General features: G+C 43.9%; 1 protein-coding gene across 1 annotated transcript in view; it reads left to right on the top strand.

Annotated features, from left to right (window-relative positions):
* PPIG (peptidylprolyl isomerase G) overlaps nucleotides 1-21,276 on the top strand; it is a 42,642-nt gene that overhangs the window by 8,490 nt on the left and 12,876 nt on the right. Inside the window, exons 4-9 of the mRNA XM_068245573.1 lie at nucleotides 2,341-2,448; nucleotides 2,525-2,569; nucleotides 10,644-10,731; nucleotides 17,258-17,287; nucleotides 17,370-17,515; nucleotides 17,605-17,797. Of these exons, the coding sequence (XP_068101674.1) occupies nucleotides 2,341-2,448; nucleotides 2,525-2,569; nucleotides 10,644-10,731; nucleotides 17,258-17,287; nucleotides 17,370-17,515; nucleotides 17,605-17,797 (610 nt within the window). The remainder of the gene's footprint in view (nucleotides 1-2,340; nucleotides 2,449-2,524; nucleotides 2,570-10,643; nucleotides 10,732-17,257; nucleotides 17,288-17,369; nucleotides 17,516-17,604; nucleotides 17,798-21,276) is intronic.

Here is a 21,276-nt window from a genome sequence, read left to right as displayed (position 1 = left end):
GAGAAGTGAAATGAGGTTTACTGGATTTACAGAAAGTGCACAATAATTGTTTAAATGAATTTAGGCAGGTGTATAAATTTGGGCACTGTTGTCATTTTATTGATTCCAAAACCTTTTAGAACTAATTATTGGAACTCAAATTGGCTTGGTAACCCCTGACCTACATACACAGGTGAATCCAATTATGAGAGAGTATTTAAAGGGGTCAATTGTAAGTCCCCCCCCCCCCCCCACACACACACACTTTTTAATTATCTCTGAGTAGCAACAGGGGGGGGGGGGGTCTCAATCCTCCGTTCACTTCCTGGAGGAGGAAGAGCTTTTGCGCAGTAGCTCTGCCTCTGCTCCAGTCAATCTCTGCCTCTCCCCACCCCTCTTAGTCTTCTTTCACTGAGAGAGGCGGGGATTGACGCAAGCAGAGACAGAGCTATAGCGCAAAGCTCTGCCTCCCCGAATCAGCAGGACCGCTTTTTGCATGTCTCCACAGGTATTTTTGCCCATTCGTCTTTAGCAATGAGCTACAAATATTTCAGGTTAGAGGGTCTTCTTGCCATCGCCCTGATCTTTGCCTACCTCCATAGATTCTTAATTGGATTCAAGTCAGGACTCTCACTGGGCCACTCCAAAATGTTCATGTTTTTGTCTGCTAACCATTTCTTCACCGCTTTTGCTGTGTGTTTTGGGTCATTGTCATACTGAAATGTCCACTGGTGCCCAAGGCCAGTTTTTTCTGCAGACTACCTGATATTGTCGTTGAGAATCCTTATGTATTGCTCTTTTTTTCATAGTGCCGTTTACTGTGATTAGATTCCCTGGTCCATTGGCTGAAAATCACCCCTAAAGCATTAGGTTCCCACCACCATGTTTGACAGTGGGGATGGTGTTCTTTGGGTTGAAGGCTTTTTTATACCAAATGAAGTAAACATCATTGTGACCAAACAATTCAATTTTTGTTTCATCTGACCATAATACAGAAGACCAGAAGTCTTCTTCTTTGTCCAGATGAGCATTTGCAAATGCCAAGCAAGCTTTTGTGTGCCTTATCTGGAGAAGTGGCATCCTACATGGTCTGCATCCATGGAACCCAGCAGTGTCTGTTGGATTGTCTGCCTTGAGATATTGCCACCAGCAGAGCCCAGATTCACCAGGATGGCCTTGGTGGTGGTGAACGGATTCTCTTTCACCTCTCTCACTATCCTGGCCAGCACAGGTGTCACTTTTTCCGGCAACGTCCTCTGAGATTTTCCACAGTGCGGATCATCTTGTTTTTTTTTTTTTTAAGAATACTTTGCACTGTAGCCACTGGAACTTGAAAACATTTAGAAATGGCCTTGTAGCCTTTCCTGACTTGTGAGCAGCCACAATGCGCATCCGCAGGTCCTACTCACTGAGCTCCTTTGTCTTAGCCATGACTGTCCACAAAGCAACTGCAGAGCTGCTGTTTTTCAATTGTTGAGTTGATTAAAACAGCTGTTCTCAATTAATCAGGGTAAGTAGGATGCTTTAGAACAGCTTGGACTACTCAGAATGGTATAGAACTTTGAATTTTCCCACAGACTGTGACAGTTTGTGAAGGGTATGAATAATTTTGGACTGGACACTATTTGCTCAAATGTAAATAAAAGCTGAGAATTTTGTTTCCCCAATAATGCATCTTCTTATCTTTTGGGAGACACCTATGTCATTTTTCACGTCAAAAAAAATTACTTGCTGATTGAATAAAAGTAACTTTAATTCAAAACTTGCCAGGGGTATCCGTCTTCTCCCCAGGCTCTTTTAGCCGGATGCTCCACCCAGCTAGTTTCGGTGAGCACCCGGCTTTCATCAGCTCACCTCTTTCTATGCTGTTCACATCACAAACGCGGATGGCCATGCATACAGAACGCAACGCATGTGAACGCACGCCATCCGCGTTTGTGTGCGTCGCGTGGCTGATCCCATCACTGAAAAGTGAATGGGACAGCCACGCATTTTTGCAAAAATGCGTGCAGCATGCGTTTCTGGACCGCACAGGTCCGGAACGCATGCATTGTGAACATCAGACAGTGCACTCTATGCACTGTCTGATGTCGTGCGTGTCGGCCACCTGCACGCATTTCCAAAACGCGGCTGGAAACGCGTGCAGTGTGAACGGGGCCTAAGCAGAGCTGTGCACAGACGCACCGGCCCTGCATTCTCTAATCTTGCCCCTCCCGTCTACTATTTCATGCCACCCAGCTGGAAAAAAATTCTGGGGAGAACACTGGGTATGAATAATTTATGGTCAGCACTGTACATGCAATGCTTCCATGAGGTTCTCTGAATGGTCATTTAATCGGTCTGTTGTGTGTTTGGATCCAGGTGAAAAGGGTGTTGGGAAAACCACCCAGAAGCCATTGCATTACAAAAACTGCTTGTTTCATAGAGTGGTGAAGGATTTCATGATCCAAGGAGGAGATTTCAGTGAAGGTAACACATTAGTGTCATTTGCAGAATTTTTATCTCCATGTCTAACGAGTATTAATCATTTTGTGCTTGTTTGCAGGAAACGGAAGAGGAGGGGAATCAATATACGGAGGATTTTTTGAAGGTATGAGAAAACTGGTTTTGTCTTGCTGTAGTTTTTATGGATTTTTTTTTTTTGTTTACTAAATTTTAGCAATAAAGACTACTAGAGATAACATTCTCCTTTGTGTCAGGTTTGCATTTATTATAAGAATTACAGTGGCATTTACTCTCAAAAATAAAATTTCAATAACTACTCATAGTTACATAAAGGAACATTTGAAAGTATTCCCTGTGTGTAAAAGTTTTTTTCTTCAGCCATCATACGGGACAAATGGAGATTATGGCTCTGCCCATTTCATGAGTGGAAACACCTGAAAAAGCAAAAAGGTTAAGTCCCCACTCTCCCCTAACTACACAGTCTCCCCTAACTACTCAGTGTAGATGAATGTAACCCCCCCCCCCCCCCCCCCCCCCCCCCAAAAAAAGAAAAAAGTGTGCGCTACTACTCCCAACACCACATTAATTATCCTCTGCCCTCCCCAAGCTCCTCAGTTTAACTTGAAACCATACACATTGCCTGACAGTCCTGCTGATCTATTTGGCTGTAATAGTGTCTGAATAACACCAGAAACAAGCATGCAGCTAATCTTGTCAGATCTGACAATAATGTCAAACACCTGATCTGCTGCATGCTTGTTCAGGGTTTATGGCTAAACGTATTAGAGGCAGAGGATGAGCAGGATAGCCAAGCAACTGGTATAAATTAAAAGGAAATAAGTATGGCAGCCTCCATATAACTCTCACTTCAGTTGTCCTCTAAGTCAGCCATCAACACTTTTAACACAAGGTTAAAAAGGCTCCTGCATTCTTGTGTGGGCCAGAGGACACCTCTGAATTGCTAAAAGCAGTTTATTCAACTGAACGAATCTATGAAGTTCAGCTGTAAATAGAAGCACAAAATGAGGTTTATTCAGGTCTGACTGAGCGGACTGGCAGTCTTTCTGTTTCACCAATTACCCCAGGATCAGTGGCAGAATCCGGACCATAAGTTATCCATTCCCAGAACTGTCAGTGACATACAGTCACTCTGAGTTTGTGAGCTTTGGGGTCCTTGGCATCAAACATGTAAATGTTCCCATTGAAATGAAACAAATCTGTATGTTTGTGGCTCTGCCCACTTTTGTGAATTTGAACCCCAGTCACTCTATGTCCAGGTTTAAGGGCTCTGCCATTAACAGTGTAAGAATGGCAGCAATTTAAATATTACCCTTGAAAATCAATCGGTGAATTTTGATTGGCTGTTGTCTACTCCACCCACTTTCCTGAATAATAATCTTATGGTGGGCATAGACGGGTCGACCGGCAGCTCAATTAGCCGCCGGATCGACCCCAGCCGCGTCCGCGCGGATCGATTGCCGCTCGTCCCCGCCGGTGGTCCTCATCAGCTGCTCGATTCCCTGCCATTGTCCGCCGGTGGGAATCGAGCGGGCGCGGGTCGAGCGGCATGATCGGGCCAGCTGAATATTATCAGCTGGCTGGATCAGCTGGTCGATGCACAGTGCAGAAACGTACTGTGTATCCCCAGCATTAGTGACCAAGTGTATCAAGTTTAACACTGTAATGCTGGGGATACACATCGAGCGGCTGATAAGGACTGCCGACGGGGACGAGCGACAATCGATCTGCACGGACGCAGAAATGTGTGGGTTTTGGCCACCCACTTTTTGTAATCTAGACACACAGTTACTCTGTGACTATATTTGTGAGCTTTGGGGTTGCTGGTATCAATAATGGGAGAATAAAAGCAGTTAATAAATCAAATAAATGTGATTGGCTGTTTGTGGCTCTGCCATCTTTTTCTAAAATTGGTCCACAGTCACCGAGTGACTGACTGTAGCAGGTTTGAGGCCTCTGCCATTACGTGTAAAGGCTCAGACACACTGGAGAATGATTTTCGGGTCGTTTTTCGTTTAAAAAAAAAAAAAAAAAAAACCCCGCTTCCATTGACTTGCATTAAAATTGTTGCAAAATGGCTTTGGGGACACTTTTACCTCAATTTTAATGTAAGTCAATGGAATCCTTTTAAAGAACCAAACCAACGCTTTCCTGTGTGTCAGTTCCCTAGGAATGGCAGCAGTTTTACTATTGCCCTTGAAAATCAATAGGTAATTTTTGATTAGCTGTTGCAGGCTCCACCCACTTTCCTGAATATTAACCACCTCCCAGCCACCTAACGCAGGATGGCGGCGGGAGAGTGGCTCTCAGGTCTCAGCAACTCAATATGACGTCATCTCGTGAGGCGTGAGATTAGACCGGAGCTGAACAGAGCGGGTCCCAGCCATCAGCCTGCCAGCCAGCGATTGCAGGCTGTTTTTTTTTTTTTTTTTTTTTATTTCACAGTGAAATGTGTTCCTATAACGCTGACATTAAGCAGCGCTGCAGAGAGTATTGCCTTGTGACTTAAAGGGAATGTCCAAGCATATTTAAAAATAAAAAAATCCACTTACCTGGGGCTTCCTCCAGCCCCTGACATCTGTCATGTGCCCTCTCCGCAGCTCCAGTGGCTCCCGGTCCCCTCCGGTGCAGATGCCGATCTCACCAGGTTGGCTTCTCCTGCACTCCAGCATGCGGCTCACTGGTCACGCTGACGTCATCCAGACTGTAATGTGCAGGCGCAGTGGATATCCTGTGCTGGAGGGGACCCCGGGCCACCAGCGGTGAGTGGAGCTGTGGCGAGTGCACATCACGGCTGGCAGGGGCTGGAGGAAGCCCCAGGTAAGTGGATTTTTTCTTTTTTTTTTATTTTCACTTGCTCGGATGTGTGCTTTAACTGTCCTTCAGAGGGGCTCACAATCTAATCCCTGCCATAGCCAGATGTCTAAAGTACCTATGTATGTAAAGTGTAGTGTATGTAATGTAGTCTAGGGCCAATTGGTAGGATGGGGGGGAATAAAACTTTTTTTTTTTTTTTTTAATTAAAACAAAAATAAAAAAATATAGCAATAACAGCAGCAATCAAATGGCACCAAATGAAAGCTCTATTTGTCAGAAGAAACGGAAGTAAGATTCATTTGTGTGCTAAAGTTGTATGACCGAGCAATAAACCGTTTAAAGTTGTGAAGTGGCGAATTGTAAAAACTGGCTTGGTCACTAGAGGCGTATAAACCTCTGGTCCTCAAGTAGTTAACACCAGTCACCCAGTGACCAACTGTGACAAGTTTGAGAACCCTGCCATTAACGGGGTAAGAATAGCAGCAGTTTACATTTTTTGTTTTCAGTACAGTTCCTTTCCAAGCTAGTCTGTTTTTATAATCGTTCCTTAACCGCTTAAGGATCACAGGCTTAAAATCCACCCCCCAAAGACCAGGCAATTTTTTGCTAATTATGCCACTGCAGCTTTAAGGCCTCACTACTGGGCCGTATCACTCAGCACACAAGTGATTCTACCCACCAGCAGAGCTCTCTGTTGATGGCCTCTCATCCCTGTTGGGATGTTTGTTTGTTTTTTATAAATATGGTCCAATCAGAGATGCGCTCACTATCTCCTGCAAAACATGCCCCCAGGACTGCACGCCATTCGGCATTAGGCAGTCCTGGGGCTGCCGCCGCATCCATGCCAATTGGCATAGAGTGGTCTTTAAGTGGTTAAGGTGCCCATAGACCTAACGATGATGGGCCAATTCAACAAAGAGACACATTTATCTTTAATAAAATCTGATTAGAGATAAATTTGTCGTCTTGTCTATTCTGCCCGTATACTACAGGCTGATACCCGTCCACCCGATGACAGCTCTGGAAACCCTGCAGGAACGCAACTGGGGGGCGTTTTCAACAGGGAATACCACTCCCCTATGTTTACCTCCGATATAGCAACAAAATGGCCTCGATTCATCAACACTTAGCAAATTTGTTAACAACAGTTTGGTAAAATACCGAATTTGTTAACTTCATTTCAGGATTCATCAAAGTTATCTACAGCTGTTAGCGAACATTCGGTAACGATTCGGTAACGATTCGCTAAAACGGAATAAAGTGCAATTCATGAAAAAGAAAGTGGGAGTGGTTTAGCGTTACATTTAGGATTAGTTATCTCCTTCACTGCTCTGTCGTTATTCCTGTCAGATCATTGCTGACAGAGAAGATGGAGCCATTTGAAGTGGTTATGTATCAGCTGAGAGTGATTCAAACGCGCAGAAGGGCAAGAATAAGGTCTGCAACCATATAAATTTGTAAGAGAATAGATTTATTTGCTATAACACGACATCTGCATTTCTCTTGAATCATCTTGTAAGAGAACACAGGCAGTGTCAGGGTTAACTAATTTGCTAGCTGCACTATAATTTTTTACAAAAGGCTCCTATCAAATTGTGGGATTGTCCCAACCACTTTCAGAATCCTGGTCCAGGTGTTAAGCCCTATTCAGAATGTTGCTACGTAGTGCTCAAAGGACTGCCTTTTACCCACAATTCCATGGGAATCTTATGGCCTTGTGTTAAATTACCGCTGTAAAATGGAAATATCGACACGTTACCGAATGGTTACCGAATTGTTATCGAATTCACACCGAATGCTGAAAAACCTTGATGAATACAACTAGAAATCGCTAAACTTCGAATTCGGTAATTTAACAAACTGGAAAAAGTTATCTGAAAGACAATGATGAATCGAGGCCATTGGCCTCGATTCATCATTGTCTTTGAGATAACTTTTTCCAGTTTGTTAAATTACCGAATTCGAAGTTTAGCGATTTCTAGTTGTATTCATCAAGGTTTTTCGGCATTCGGTGTGAATTCGATAACAATTCGGTAACCAATCGGTAACGTGTCTATTTCCATTTTACAGCGGTAATTTAACACAAGGCCATAAGATTCCCATGGAATTGTGGGTAAAAGGCAGTCCTTTGAGCACTACGTAGCAACATTCTGAATAGGGCTTAACACCTGGACCAGGATTCTGGAAGTGGTTGGGACAATCCCACAATTTGATAGGAGCCTTTTCTAAAAAATTATAGTGCAGCTAGCAAAATTAGTTAACCCTGGCACTGCCTGTGTTCTCTTACAAGATGATTCAAGAGAAATGCAGATGTCCTGTTATAGCAAATAAATCTATTCTCTTACAAATTTATATGGTTGCAGACCTTATTCTTGCCCTTCTGCGCCTTTGAATCACTCTCAGCTGATAAATAACCACTTCAAATGGCTCCATCTTCTCTGTCAGCAATGATCTGACAGGAATAACGACAGAGCAGTGAAGGAGATAACTAATCCTAAATGTAACGCTAAACCACGCCCACTTTCTTTTTCATGAATTGCACTTTCTTCCGTTTTAGCGAATCGTTACCGAATCGTTAACGAATGTTCGCTAACAGCTGTAGATAACTTTGATGAATCCTGAAATGAAGTTAACAAATTCGGTATTTTCCCAAACTGTTGTTAACAAATTTGCTAAGTGTTGATGAATCAAGGCCATTGTCTCTAATCTTAGGGAGGCTATGGCGTGGGGGAGGGGCAGAGAGCGGAGGCGTGGGGACACAGAAGCATGTCATGAAGAACATGCCTCTGTGTTCTATCTGCCCCTCATGGAACCGCCTCGGGTTCTCGTTAAGTACTAAAATGTTCAAGTCAAAGTGCAAATTTCCTGAAAACTAGTGATTCTAGAACAGCTTGTTAGAAATAATGGCAGGTGGAATCCCTTTCAAGATATTTATAGTACAAAGGAAACATTTGCACCTTTTTCATGTTGAAGTGTGACATTTTTCACATGCTATTTCTGTAAAGAAAGAAGTGTTCATACTGGTAAGTGAAGGACCCAGACGAGCATCTTTTTGAGCAGCTCCTAAACCATGATGGAGAAACACTATGCACACAAAGTTGGTAGTGGAGCGCATTATCGCTGCACAAACACATTTGTGAATACAGTTTAAAAACCAATGTAACATGTAACCTTGTAAATATTGTGATGCTTATTTTTGTATTTGAATTCAATTCTGCTTTTAAGAGGAACTCCCAGCAAAAGGAATTCCTTCGATTGTTCCATGATAGCCAGCCAAAGTACGAGCTGCCATCAGAATTCCTCATGGTTAACTGGGTATTACCAGATTACTCATTGCTAAGGATCATGGGACCTGTAGTCTTGTGTCCAACTTTCAGTTGGTGTATGGTTCAACATCAGCACCTTCGATTAACCTTTGGTGCTAGAGTAGTATAGTGGGACTAGACTGATAATCTCAGTGTTCAAAAGTGTCTTAGCGGACCTGAAGATTAAAAAAAAAAAAAAAAATTTTTTTGCATGTCTGGGGCTTCTGCCAGCCCCCTGCAGACATTCTGTGCTTGCGCCGGTCCTCAACGATCCTCCGATCCCCATGACAGTGCAGTTTAGCTTTGTAGAGTCTCCGTCCACTACACCTGCGCAGCCCTGGCCACGCACGTCCTCATTCGCACGAGTATTGTGTGTTTTTTTTTTTTTTTTTTTTTTTTTTTTTTTACATAATCCTAATGGTCCATTTGTCCTGCATTTGCACTCCTATACAAAGTATAGAAACACAGGAAAATCGTATAGCAATTCTGCAGCTATGAAACTTTTATTTTCCCTGTTAAGGCAATTCAAATTTTCCCAAGGGTGTTTTTTTTTTTTTTTTTTTTTTTTTTTTTTCCCCGTTTAGAAAACGCAAACGCTGTAGTCGCACTGTACACCTGTCTGATCATGGCTGAATCACAGTAGTGGAATAGAATGATGGTGTTTCGGAATGGAAAAAAGGGCCCTAAAGCACATTTAGAAGAAAGAAAAAAAAAAAACAAAAAAAAACTACTGTCCTAGTTCTACTAAGCCCCCAGATCTCCTTTATTGTATCAGAAGAATTCTGAGCTGCAAATAGGACAGCACATGACCTCTGGACAACACTGGTTTAGGGCTCAGCCACACTGTAAGCACTTTTCTGAGCGCTTGTGATTGATTATCGCTTTCTGAGCGCTTTTTAAAAATCGCTCCCATTCAGTTAAATTTGCGGTAAAAATCGCCGCAATTTTTACTGCAAGTTTAATGACAGTAAATGTGAGCGATTATTTTTTTTTCTTTTTTTTCTCTTTTTTTTCCGCTCAAAGCGCTAATCAATCACAAGCGCTCAGAAAAGTGTTTACAGTGTGGCTGAGCCCTTAGTGAAGATAATGCCACTCTCTGCTACTTGTAGTAAAGGAGAGCTGAGTGGCTAGCGTTATGGACTACTGCAGAAATGTATAGCAATAGCTTGGTGTGGTGGTATTTTTATTTTAAACAGCCTGGGCTCAACCCCACAAGCAGCTTTTTCTAAGCACTAGTGGTTTGAGAAGCTCTTGCCAATGCAATGCTATGGGGGATTCTTTTTTATAAAATAACATTGTTCAAGTGGGATAACACAAATCGCATTACATTGCAAGAGCTTTTCCACACGCAAGCTGTTAGTAGTAACAGCTTAGTAACATACTGCTTGTGGGTTCTATGCCTAAGGGCAGTGTGTGTTTTTTGTGAATTAAAAGTGAACCCAAACATAAGGTCAGACACACACGTAGTACATTGCCTGGAATTACAAATGGGAGACTTTTTTTTTTTTTTTTTTTTTTTATCTCCATAACCAAAAAGTGGGCGGAGACAAATACAAATTTCACTGTGAAAATGTAAACTGCAGCCATTCTTACACTTTTAATGGTAGGGTTCTCAAACTTTGAACAGTTGGTGATTGGGATTAATATTCAGAAAAGTGAATTGAACCTACAAAAGCCAATCAAAATTCACCTATTGATTTTTCAAGAGGAATATTTCATTTCTGCCATTCTTGCACTGGTAATGGCACAAGCCTCAGACCTGGTACAGTTGGTCATTGGGTGACTGGGGTTCAAATTCAGAAAAGGGGGTGGAGCCACATCAAATCTGATTGGCATCAATAATTTGCATTGAAATGAAACAAAAGACCTCCAAGCTCAAACTAGGTCATTGAGTAATAGTGTGTTCGGGTTATGGAAAAGTGGGCGGAGCCATCACCAGCCAAATACATACCCGGGCAATGCCGGGTCATCGGCTAGTGTAAAATAATTTGAGAGGAATAGCCAGTACTTGTGTGTGTTTGGTGATTGATCAGCTTTGGTGTTGTTATGCCCTCTACAATGTATTTTCCTTTTCTCCAGATGAGAACTTTACGGTTCAGCATAACAAGGAATTTCTGCTGTCCATGGCTAACCGGGGCAAAGACACCAATGGCTCGCAGTTCTTTATGTGAGTTTTTACTGGTAGACCTGTGCTTTAACATAATGGAAATGGGATTGAAGCGTAACTATGTATGTTGAACCTTTACAAAGTTCTTCTGAAAAACCAAATTACTATTTAAAAGTAGAATTCCAGGGAATACTATTATTTTTTATTTTTATTTTTTTGTAATAAGGGAAAGTCTCATTTAGACAGGAAAAGTTGTTCATCCTAGATCTTTATCCCCAGGCAGGGTTCACGCTTGAGGGGGTTGCATGTGGTTGTCCCGCATGCAGAATCACATCTTTCTTGTACGGTTCCCTGGTGATGGCAGATGCATGAAGAAGTCTGTTGGAGCTGTATGATGAAGTCCTTAGGGTAGTTGGCATTAAAGGGAACCTGAAGTGAGAGTGATATGGAGGCTGCCATATTTGTTTCCTTTTAAACAATACTAGTTGCCTGGCAGCCCTGCTGATCTATTTGGCTGCAGTAGTGTATTGATAACACCAGAAAGAAGCATGCAGCTAATCTTGTCAGATCTGACAATGTCAGAAACATCTGATATGCTGCATGCTTGTTCAGGATAGCCAGGCAACTGGTATTGCTTAAAAGGAAATAAATATGGCAGCCTTCATATAACTCATCTCTGGTTTATGTTAAAGGGAACCTGAAGTGAGGAATAATGGAGGCTGTCAAAATGATTTCCTTTTAACCTCCAGCCCCCATATACCCCTCTCACTTCAGGTGTGCTCTAAAGCAGTGTTTCTCAACACGCGGTTCTCGTACCCCAGGGGGTACGCGAGACCATAGCTGGGGATACGCAGCCAGGAGGGGATGCAGCGCAAAACGGGGGAGCATGCCCACACATAGCGGCGGGGAGGGGGGTCCACTCCCCCCCACCCTCACCTTAGACTCCCCCGTCAGCGCTTTCCTCTCCGACACGCATTAATAGCAGCGGCGGCGGCGGCATGGTAAAAGGAACGCGGACTTACTTCCGCGTTCCACGCTAGAGGTCCTTCTCTCTCAGCGATGAAGCTACTTCCTGTTTATCAGGAAGTAGTGTCAGGCTCAGAGAAGATCGGACCTCCGGCATGGAACGCAGAGGTGTGCGTTCCTTTTACCATGCCGCCGCCGCTGCTATTAATACATGTCGGAGGGGGAAGCACTGACGGGGGAGTCCAAGGTGAGGGAGGGGGGGAGTGGACCCCCCTCCCCGCCGCTATGTGTGGGCATGCTCCCCCGTTTTGTGCTGCATCCCCTCCTGGCTATACTTTGGGCACACATGCCTAACTAAACTGTAGGCACCCATGCCTAGCTATCCTGGGGGCATCCATGCCTAGCTATCCTGGGGGCATCCATGCCAGGCTGTACTAAGGGCACCTATACCTGGCTATACTGGGGGCATCCATGCCAGGCTGTACTAAGGGCACCCATGCCTGGCTATACTGGGAGGCACCCATGCCTTGCTATACTGTGGGGCACCCATGCCTGGCTATACTGGGCGACACCCAATCCTGGCTGTACTGGGGGCACCCATGCCTGGCTATACAGGGGGCACCCATGCCTAGCTATGAGGACACCTATACCTATATATACTGCGGGCACCAACCCATGCCTGGCTATACTGGGGGCACCTATACCTAGCTATACTGAGGGCACCTATAAATACTGGGGGCGGGCACCTATACCTGGCTATCTATCTATACTGAGGGCACCTATACCTGCGGTGCGGTATATATGCGGTATAAGTGTGTGTATGTATGTATGTATGTATGTATGTATGTATGTATGTATGTATGTATGTGTGTATATATATATATAATATATATGTATATGTATATGTATATGTATATGTATATGTATATGTATATGTATGTATATATATATATGTATATATATATGTGTATATATATATGTATATATGTATATATATGTATATATATATATATATATATATATATATATATATATATATATATATATATATATATATATATATATATATATATATATATATATATATATGTATATATATGTATATGTATATGTATATATGTATATATGTATATATGTGTATATATATGTATATATATGTATATATATGTATATATATGTATATATATGTATATATATGTATATATATGTATATATATGTATATATATGTATATATATGTATATATATGTATATATATGTATATATATGTATATATATGTATATATATGTATATATATGTATATATATGTATATATATGTATATATATGTATATATTAAATAAATTATACACGTGGGGGGGTACTTGGCTGGAACTGAATTGCGGTAGGGGGTACTTGGGCCGAAAAAGTTGAGAAACACTGCTCTAAAGCACAAGCTAACTACTAGTGATCACACCTGCTTAGCCAAAATGCAACATCTGTGACGCTTCACTTCAGGACAAGAGCAGTGTAAATTGGTTATTTTTGCCTTTGTCGGGTGGATTCTTTTTTTTTTTTTTTTTTTTTTTTTTTTTTTTTTCTAATACAGTGATTTATTGTTCTCCTAAAATGACCCTTTAGTGGGTTGCTCGCTACTTTCCAGCTAGTTGAAATAAACCTGAGATAATCACAGCAAAAGAATTCATAATTACCTGGGGCATCCTCCAGCCCCCCTGTAGTCCATTGGTTCCCTTGGGGACTCTCTGTCTGCCCTCCGCTTCTAGGTCAGGTCATTGTGCATGCATGATAAAGACCTGTGGGTCGAAACGTTGTGCTGTTTTGCACTGTGGTACATATAATAAAATTGGCCAATCAGGCCTAAAATCCAGGTCGAGACCCAGTCGTGAATTTTATTTGGACTGTTGCAGCACCTTAGGTGGATACGGGTGTGACTGGTCGACTCCCTGGTATGAAACAAATACCTGGGTTGCAGTATTAAAGGGAACCAGAGAGGAACGGGGGGGTGAAAAAAGAAACAGATTTTATACATACCGGGGGCTTCTTCCAGCCCCATAAGCCTGAATCGCTCCCACGCCGCCATCCTCAGCTTCCTGGATCCGCCGGTACCGGACCCGTCACTTCCGGCGGACGCGGCCAATTGTCCGCATCACAGGGGCTCCCTCCATACATGTACGCATGCGGCTGCGCAGTTAACAGCCACATGCGTATCTGTATGGGGAGAGCACCCTGTGATGCGGAGAATTGGCCGCGTCCGCCGGCGACTTGCCGACTCGCGGCAATGACGGGATCCGGTGGCGGCTGATGCAGGCAGCGGAGGAGTGCGACGTGGGAGCGATCCGTGCGTATGGGGCTGGAGGAAGCCCCAGGTATGTACATTGCATCCTCTCTGGTTCCCTTTAAGGTAATCTACTTTACTACTTTACATTGTGCATGCATGGTCTTGGTCATGCGCTCACACCGATTGTTCTCCTGTGGCTGGGAGCATTCTGCCAAATCGCAATTAGTCTTAATGAATCGGGTGCGCGCGGCCAGGAACGCTCACACGCAGCAGTCTGCAAATCGGCTAAATTGCAGACTTTATGGGGTTTACAGCCGCCCAGCTAAGGGGATTGGGAGGACGATAAGGGAGTCGGACCACAGAGAACTGGAAGGAGCCCCAGAATCCTCTTTCTGTGATTTTTTTTTTTTTCCAAGTACACTTTAAAGCTTCATCTACATGGTACAATTTTCCATCAGATCGGATCTATTAGACAGATCTATTAGATAATTTCCAACTGGTCCATTCAGAGATTTTGCAATAGATTTTGGGTACTTATCAAAGCAAAATTTATCGCAAAATTGATCTGAAACAATTTGGACGTCTACACACAATGCAATTTCTTATTAGATCTATCTAATAGATCCATCTATCTGATGGAAAATTGTACCGAGTAGATGAGGCTTAAAGGTGCCCATACACTTACTCGATTTCCTGCCGATAGACAGCAGATTCGATCACTGTGATCGAATCTGCTGTAAAATCGATACGCAAACGCTAACCGTTCGACCGATTTCCGTCTGAAATCGATCCCGTCGATCTGTCTGCGCGGAAGATTTTGCTCGATTGCCGGCAGGTCAGGAGTGCATTGATAGCGGCGTTCGAATGACCGACGCTAGTGACAATACATTACCTGTTTCGGCCGGCACTAGTCCCTGCTGTCCCCGCGGTCCCTTCTCCGCGCTGGACTCCAGATGGCTTCACTCACTTCCTGTCGGGGGAAGTTTAAACAGTAGAGAGCCCTCTACTGTTTAAACTTCCGCCGACGGGAAGTAAAGTGAAGCTGGTGCTCAGAGCGGAGAAGAGACCACAGGGACAGCGGGATTCACACCGCCCGGATCAGGTAATGTATGCTGGGTGAGGCGGCAGCTCCACAGATTGTGAATCCAGTTCATAGATTCAAAATCTGTTTGCAGTGTAGGCAGCCAATACATCCCTCTTTGATCAGATTCGATCACAGAGAATCCATCTGCTGGCCGATCTGGAGGCTGTATGGCTGCCTTAAGACTTCATAAAAGGCAAGCTTGCTGCCTCAATATTCTCTAACTAAAATCTGCTGACCCCAGCGACAGATGAGAGTCAAGCTATGGAATTACTTAACTTGTCCCCACATAACAGCTGCCTGGCCTACACACTGGTAAAGAGATGAAATGGTAATGAATCCAACTCGCATGGAGATTTAATGCAGCTTGCGTGCAGCCTGGATTTGGGACAATCAAAGGCTCTGTAGTTATGCAGCCTCCTGCCACAGAGCATTTTGGGAAACCAAGTGTTTCGGAACATAAACATTCCGCAATAATGCACCTGCCAGCGGTAAAGATGTCGTCACCTGTGGTAAATTTAGATATGGTAAAAGTAGATCATGGAGTGGAAATATTTTACAATGGTCAAACACAGACTAAATGTATGAATTAATATTGTAAAATATTAACATATTACATTATATTCAGTAAAGTTTCTCTTTATGTGCACAAAAACATTAATCCAACTTGCATGCTGCGGTTTCAGGGAAATTGCTCCCTAGCATTGACGTATGCATTCTGTATCTCCTAAGACTCCGCTCAGTAATGATATGGGGTACCCAGTTTAAAGGGAACCTGAAGCGAGAAGTATATGAAGGCTGCCACATTTATTTCCTTTTAAACCAGCACTGTGCAAACCACGGCCCACTGGCTTGGTACGATGTTCCTCTCCTCCCTCCCTCCCTCCGTGCAGAGTCGCGTTGTTAAAACTCACCTGATTACCGATTCCAGCAACCCGTCTCCATGGCCACAGCACGTTGTGTGACACACCGTCAGGACGTGCCAGCATATTACACCCTGGTAGCCAACATGCAGCTGCAGAAACCAGCATGCAGCATATCTTGGCAGATTTGACAGAAATGTCCAACGCTTACCTGCATGCTTCTACAGGGTCTATTGCTAAAAGTGTTAAAGACAGAGGATCAGCAGGGCAGCCAGGCAACTAGTATGGTTTTAAAGAGAAATAAATATGGTGGCCTCCATATACTTATTGCTTCAGGTACCTTTCATTCAGAAGTTATACAGATGATGATTTTTATTTCCAAACGCCATGCTTATTTTCAAGATGCAATGACAATAACAATCCCAGTTTGGGATTAGCATGTGAAAGGCAGCAGCTCTTCTCCCCCCCCCCCCCCCCCCTTCAGCCTCACAAACTCAGAAAACTGAGAGCAGAGACCTGTCTGTGAGGATAAACAAAGCACACACAGGGCCTGGAGGGGGCGTGCATAACTTCTCCCTATCAAAGCAGAGGCAGCACATTCCTCTCTGGGGCGACAAAGCTTGACAAAGAAAAGATTAGATATATTACAGGGACAGTTCAACTAGAAAAGGCTGCTGTAATCCAGACCACATTAGAACAGGTATAGGAATTTATAGGATAGAAAAAATAAGGGTGAACATTTTGTTAGTCTCTTTAAAGACCATTTTTTTTTCTTAGTGATCATGGTGATGTGCTCACAGTGATCACAGGGAGGCTCTGACTCCTGACCGTATTACGAAGCTCAGCTGAGTTTTGTGCTGGCAGGGATGCACGATCGTGTCCTGTGCACTTGAGCAGGTGTAGTTAAAACTTCACATCAGGGTTAAGCAGCTACAAGTGCAGCATAGTTTTAACTATGGCCAGTCCCAAAATGGTTACATTGGTTGAAACAAAAATAGTATTCAGTCTGCTGGAAGTGAAATGCAGATGGGACTGGTGAATTAAAGGACAACTGAAGAGTGTGGAGGCTGCTATTTTTATTGCCTTTTTAAACAATACTAGTTGCCTGGCAGCCCTGCTGACAGAAATGTCAAATGTGATCTGCTGCATGCTTGTTCAGGGTCTTTGGCTAAAAGTATTAGAGGCAGAGGATTAGCAGGATAGCCAGGCAACTGGTATGGTTTAACAGGAAATAAATATAGCAGCCTCCATATCATCTCATTACAGTGGTCCTTTAGATACAACATAAACTGGTATTACCGGTGAGAAAATGTATTTAGTTGCTAAACGTGTTTGTTAATGTCCCATTTCAGGAGGATAATTTTATGTTTTTTGTTTTTTTGTTTTTTCCCCCCGTCAGAACAACAAAACAGACACCTCACTTGGATGGGTAAGTATTAAATTTTTTTACTCTTCAGATGCAGAGATTGACTTGTTCATCTGTCTGACTGCCGCCACCCTGTGTCCTCCAGGCTTCATGTTGTCTTTGGACAATTAATATCTGGCCAGGAAGTGGTGAGAGAGATTGAGAATCAGAAGACTGATGCCTCCAGCAAGCCGAGCGCTGAAGTCAGAATACAGAACTGTGGGGAGCTTGTTCACATTCAGAAATCTAAATGTTAGTCCCTCTCAAAACTCCTAAATCCTTTGCCAAAGTTGGGAGTCTGATGCTTATACCTGATGGCTGTTCTCTTGTTCTGTTGTTAGCCAAGAAAGAGAAGAAAAGGCACAAATCTTCCTCATCCAGTGACACAGAAGACTCCAGTGAGTCAGACTCCTCTTCAGATTCCTCCTCTGACTCTGAAGAAGAGGAAAAATCAAAAAAGAAGAAAAAGAAGCATAAGAAAACTTCTAAGAAACAGAAAAAAGAAAAGAAAAAACGAAAAAAGAACAAAAAGAGGTACAGTGCATGTAATTTTAAACCGCTAGTGGACTGCATGTCGTTTGAAAACGTCATGTTGGTCCTTAACGAACAAACAGACGTTTTAAAACTTCCGCTGTTGTGCACACGTGTACCCGTCAAACTCTGAGAGGTGTGAAAGGGAACAAGTGTTCCTTGAACCAATCAAAGTGCCTGTAATCATGGCTTCAACGTTTTCGAAGCACACAGCCTAGTGAGTATGGGAACATCTAGTGGTAAAAAAAAGACATCAAGTAAAAATGCACATTTTACACCTTTTTACATTAAATGAATACCTCCCCCCCCCCCCCCCCCCCAATCCAAATGGTTAGCAAAATAAAATTGTTGAAAAAAAATCTATGTATGGCATGAGGGTATGTTACTATTATTTTTTGCAAATAAAGGCTTGTAATTCTTGATCCGGTACAAGAAAACTCAGAATACACCTTTATTAGGTTTAAGTTTAATTTACAGTATCCTGGTTTATTTTAAAATCATCTGGGAGAGAATTGGAGAAATGTTTCCCCAAGTTTTCTCTTTAAATTGCATAGAAAATAATTACTGGAAAGAGATATCGCCCCCCCCCCCCCCCCCCCAAAAAAAAAGCCTAATCTGTGGTGGGGGGGAAAAAACAAAACAAATTATAGATAATTTTGGTGTGATAACTTTATCACTACTTATCAGTGAATAAAAGGGAGGAGTGCTGACAGGTAAAAATTGCTCTGGTCCGTTAGGGTAAAAACCCCTTAGGCGTGAAGTGGTTAAAGGGGGAGCTCACTGGATACCAAAAGTGGTACCAGGAATATTGAAGGTACCATTGTTTGTTTCATGCCTGGTTGTTGTGCTGAGCTGATAATTACCGTATTTTTCGGACTATAAAGGTTCGTATACACGTCCGATAAAGATCGTTCGTTACGAACGATTCGTGACGTTTACACGATATTCAAATTAGACGGAAAAGATCGTTCGTAATGAACGATTGTGTACACACGTGAACGATATAAGTATAAAGTACTGAACGACGAACGATTAAAAAATGCGTGCGCAAACGGAAGTGACGTTATGACAGGCAATAAGAACATGCGTTATCGGACGATCTTTGTACACACTGCAACGATTGAACGATTATCTTTCGAAAAAATCCGCCGGGTTGGATCGGTCGGATTGAACGATAACGGTCGTTATCGTCCCAAAAAACGATCGTTGGAAAATTTGGAGCGCACGATTATCGGTCCAATTGTCGTTATCGTTCGTTTTTGAACGATCGTTATCGTACGTGTGTACTCAGCTTTAGACGTTCTGGACTATAAGACGCACCTACGTTTTAGAGGACAAAAATCAGGAAAAAAAAAACAAAAACTAAACCTAGGTGTGTCTATGGTGCAGGGGCATCTTATGGATCTTTCCCTCCAATTATTTTGCTCCCCTTATGCATTCCTTGTATTTTTTTTTTTTTTTTGCCCCATGTGGTCCTCCTATGTCCCTCTGTACTTTGTCCACCTTGTGTCCTCTGCCCCGTGTCCTCTTTCCCCCTTCCTCTGTCTCTATGTGCTCTGGGCCCCTGTGTCTTCTTTCCCCCTTCCTGTCTCCATGTGCTCTGGCCCCCTGTGTCTTCTTTCCCCCTTCCTCTGTCTCCATGTGCTCTGTCCTGGCGTCCAATGCCCTGTGCTCTGACCCTCTTCCTTAGTACCCTGTTTCCTCCATGTCCAGGGTCTTTATCCCCATTGTCACAGTGTGTGCTGTGTCCCAGGGTCTGCATGTCTGCCAACCCCCTATGTCCCAGTGTCTGCCTTTCTACAGTCACTCTGTGACCCGGTGTCTGCGTGTTACAGTGTAATCACATAACTGCAACTGCCCGGTGTCTGCTTGTCCCGGGGGCTGCCTGTCTCCAGTCACTCTGTGACCCAGTGTCTGCGTGTCCCAGTTTAATCACATACGTGCAGCTGCCCGGTGTCTGCTTGTCCCCGGGCCGCCTATCTCCAGTGTTGGTGTTCCAGGGTAATAATCATATACATGTAGCTGCCACTTATTAACCATTGTGCCCCCCCCCCCCGTGTCTCAAATACATACCTCTCGTATCTTTTATCATCGCGCTGTCCCCCGGTACCGCCGCAGCTTGCATCATCGGGAAGTCCTGGACGGCTTTGCAGAGGAATAACCAATCAGGCTGGGGGCCAATCTCTGCGCACTGTGATTGACCTAATTGACGGAGAGGTGGTTCCGCCCACGAGACAATCGCGTCCTATCAACATAGGAGCAGAGAGCATTCTGATTGGCCATTAAAGCCAGCGCCCCCTGCCTGATTGGTTAATTCTCTGCAAAGACGTCCAGGACTTCCCGATGATGCAAGCTGCGGCGGTACCGAGGGACAGCGCAATGATAAAAGATGAGGTATGCATTTGAGAGACGGGGGACAGCGTGGTTAATAAGTGGCAGCTACATGTATATGATTATTACCCTGAAACACCAACACTGGAGACAGGCGGCCCCGGGACAAGCAGACACCGGGCAGTTGCATCTATGTGATTATTACACTGGGACATGCAGACACTGGGTCACATAATACAGGCAGACACTGAAATAGAGGGACACATAGACAGGGGATGCAGACATAGCAGACGGGAAAGAGGCACAGGTCCAAATATGTAGTATTCAGACTATAAGACGCACTGACTTTCCCCCCCACTTTTGAGGGAGAAAAAGTGCATCTTATAGTCCGAAAAATACAGTAACTGCTAAAATTACTGACCTAGTGCACATACCATGTATTCTTAAAGAGACTCTGAAGCGAGAATAAATCTCGCTTCAGAGCTCATAGTTAGCAGGGGCATGTGTGCCCCTGCTAAAACGCCGCTATCGCGAGGCTAAACGGGGGTCCCTGACCCCCCGAAATCCCCTCGGTGCAGCGGGGGATCTCTTCCTGGTTGGGGCAGGGCTAACCGCCGCAGCCCTGCCCCACGCGCGTCTGTCAGCGCGTATCTCCGCCTCTCCCCCGCCCCTCTGTCTTCCGTCACTTCCTTCGCGCGATGCGCCGCTGATAGACGCGACTAGAGGCAGGGCTGCAGCTGTTAGCCCTGCCTCTAGGAGCAGCAAAATCTACGACCAATTGGGTCGTTGATTTTGCGGGGGGGGGGGGGGGGGGGGTTTAGGGGTGAAGGGACCCCCGTTTAGCCGCTGGATAGTGGCGTTTTAGCAGGGGCACACGTGCCCCTGCTAACTATGAGCTCTGAAACGAGAATTATTCTTGCTTCAGTGTCTCTTTAAATTAGATCTAATTGTAGTATAAACCCCCCCATTTTTACCCAGAGAAAAGTTTTAAAATTGTTGATCTGGCTATGAGCTAAGGAATCCTTTATTAGGCCTGGTGCACACCAAAACCCGCTAGCAGATCCGCAAAATGCTAGCAGATTTTGAAACGCTTTTTTTATTTTTCTGTAGCGTTTCAGCTAGCATTTTGCGGATTGCTGCTGCGGTTTTCA

Source organism: Hyperolius riggenbachi, chromosome 7, assembly GCF_040937935.1.
Source record: "Hyperolius riggenbachi isolate aHypRig1 chromosome 7, aHypRig1.pri, whole genome shotgun sequence".
NCBI lineage: Eukaryota > Metazoa > Chordata > Amphibia > Anura > Hyperoliidae > Hyperolius > Hyperolius riggenbachi.
The sequence above is the reverse complement of the archived record's forward strand: the minus strand, read 5'-3'. Positions and strand labels throughout refer to the sequence as shown.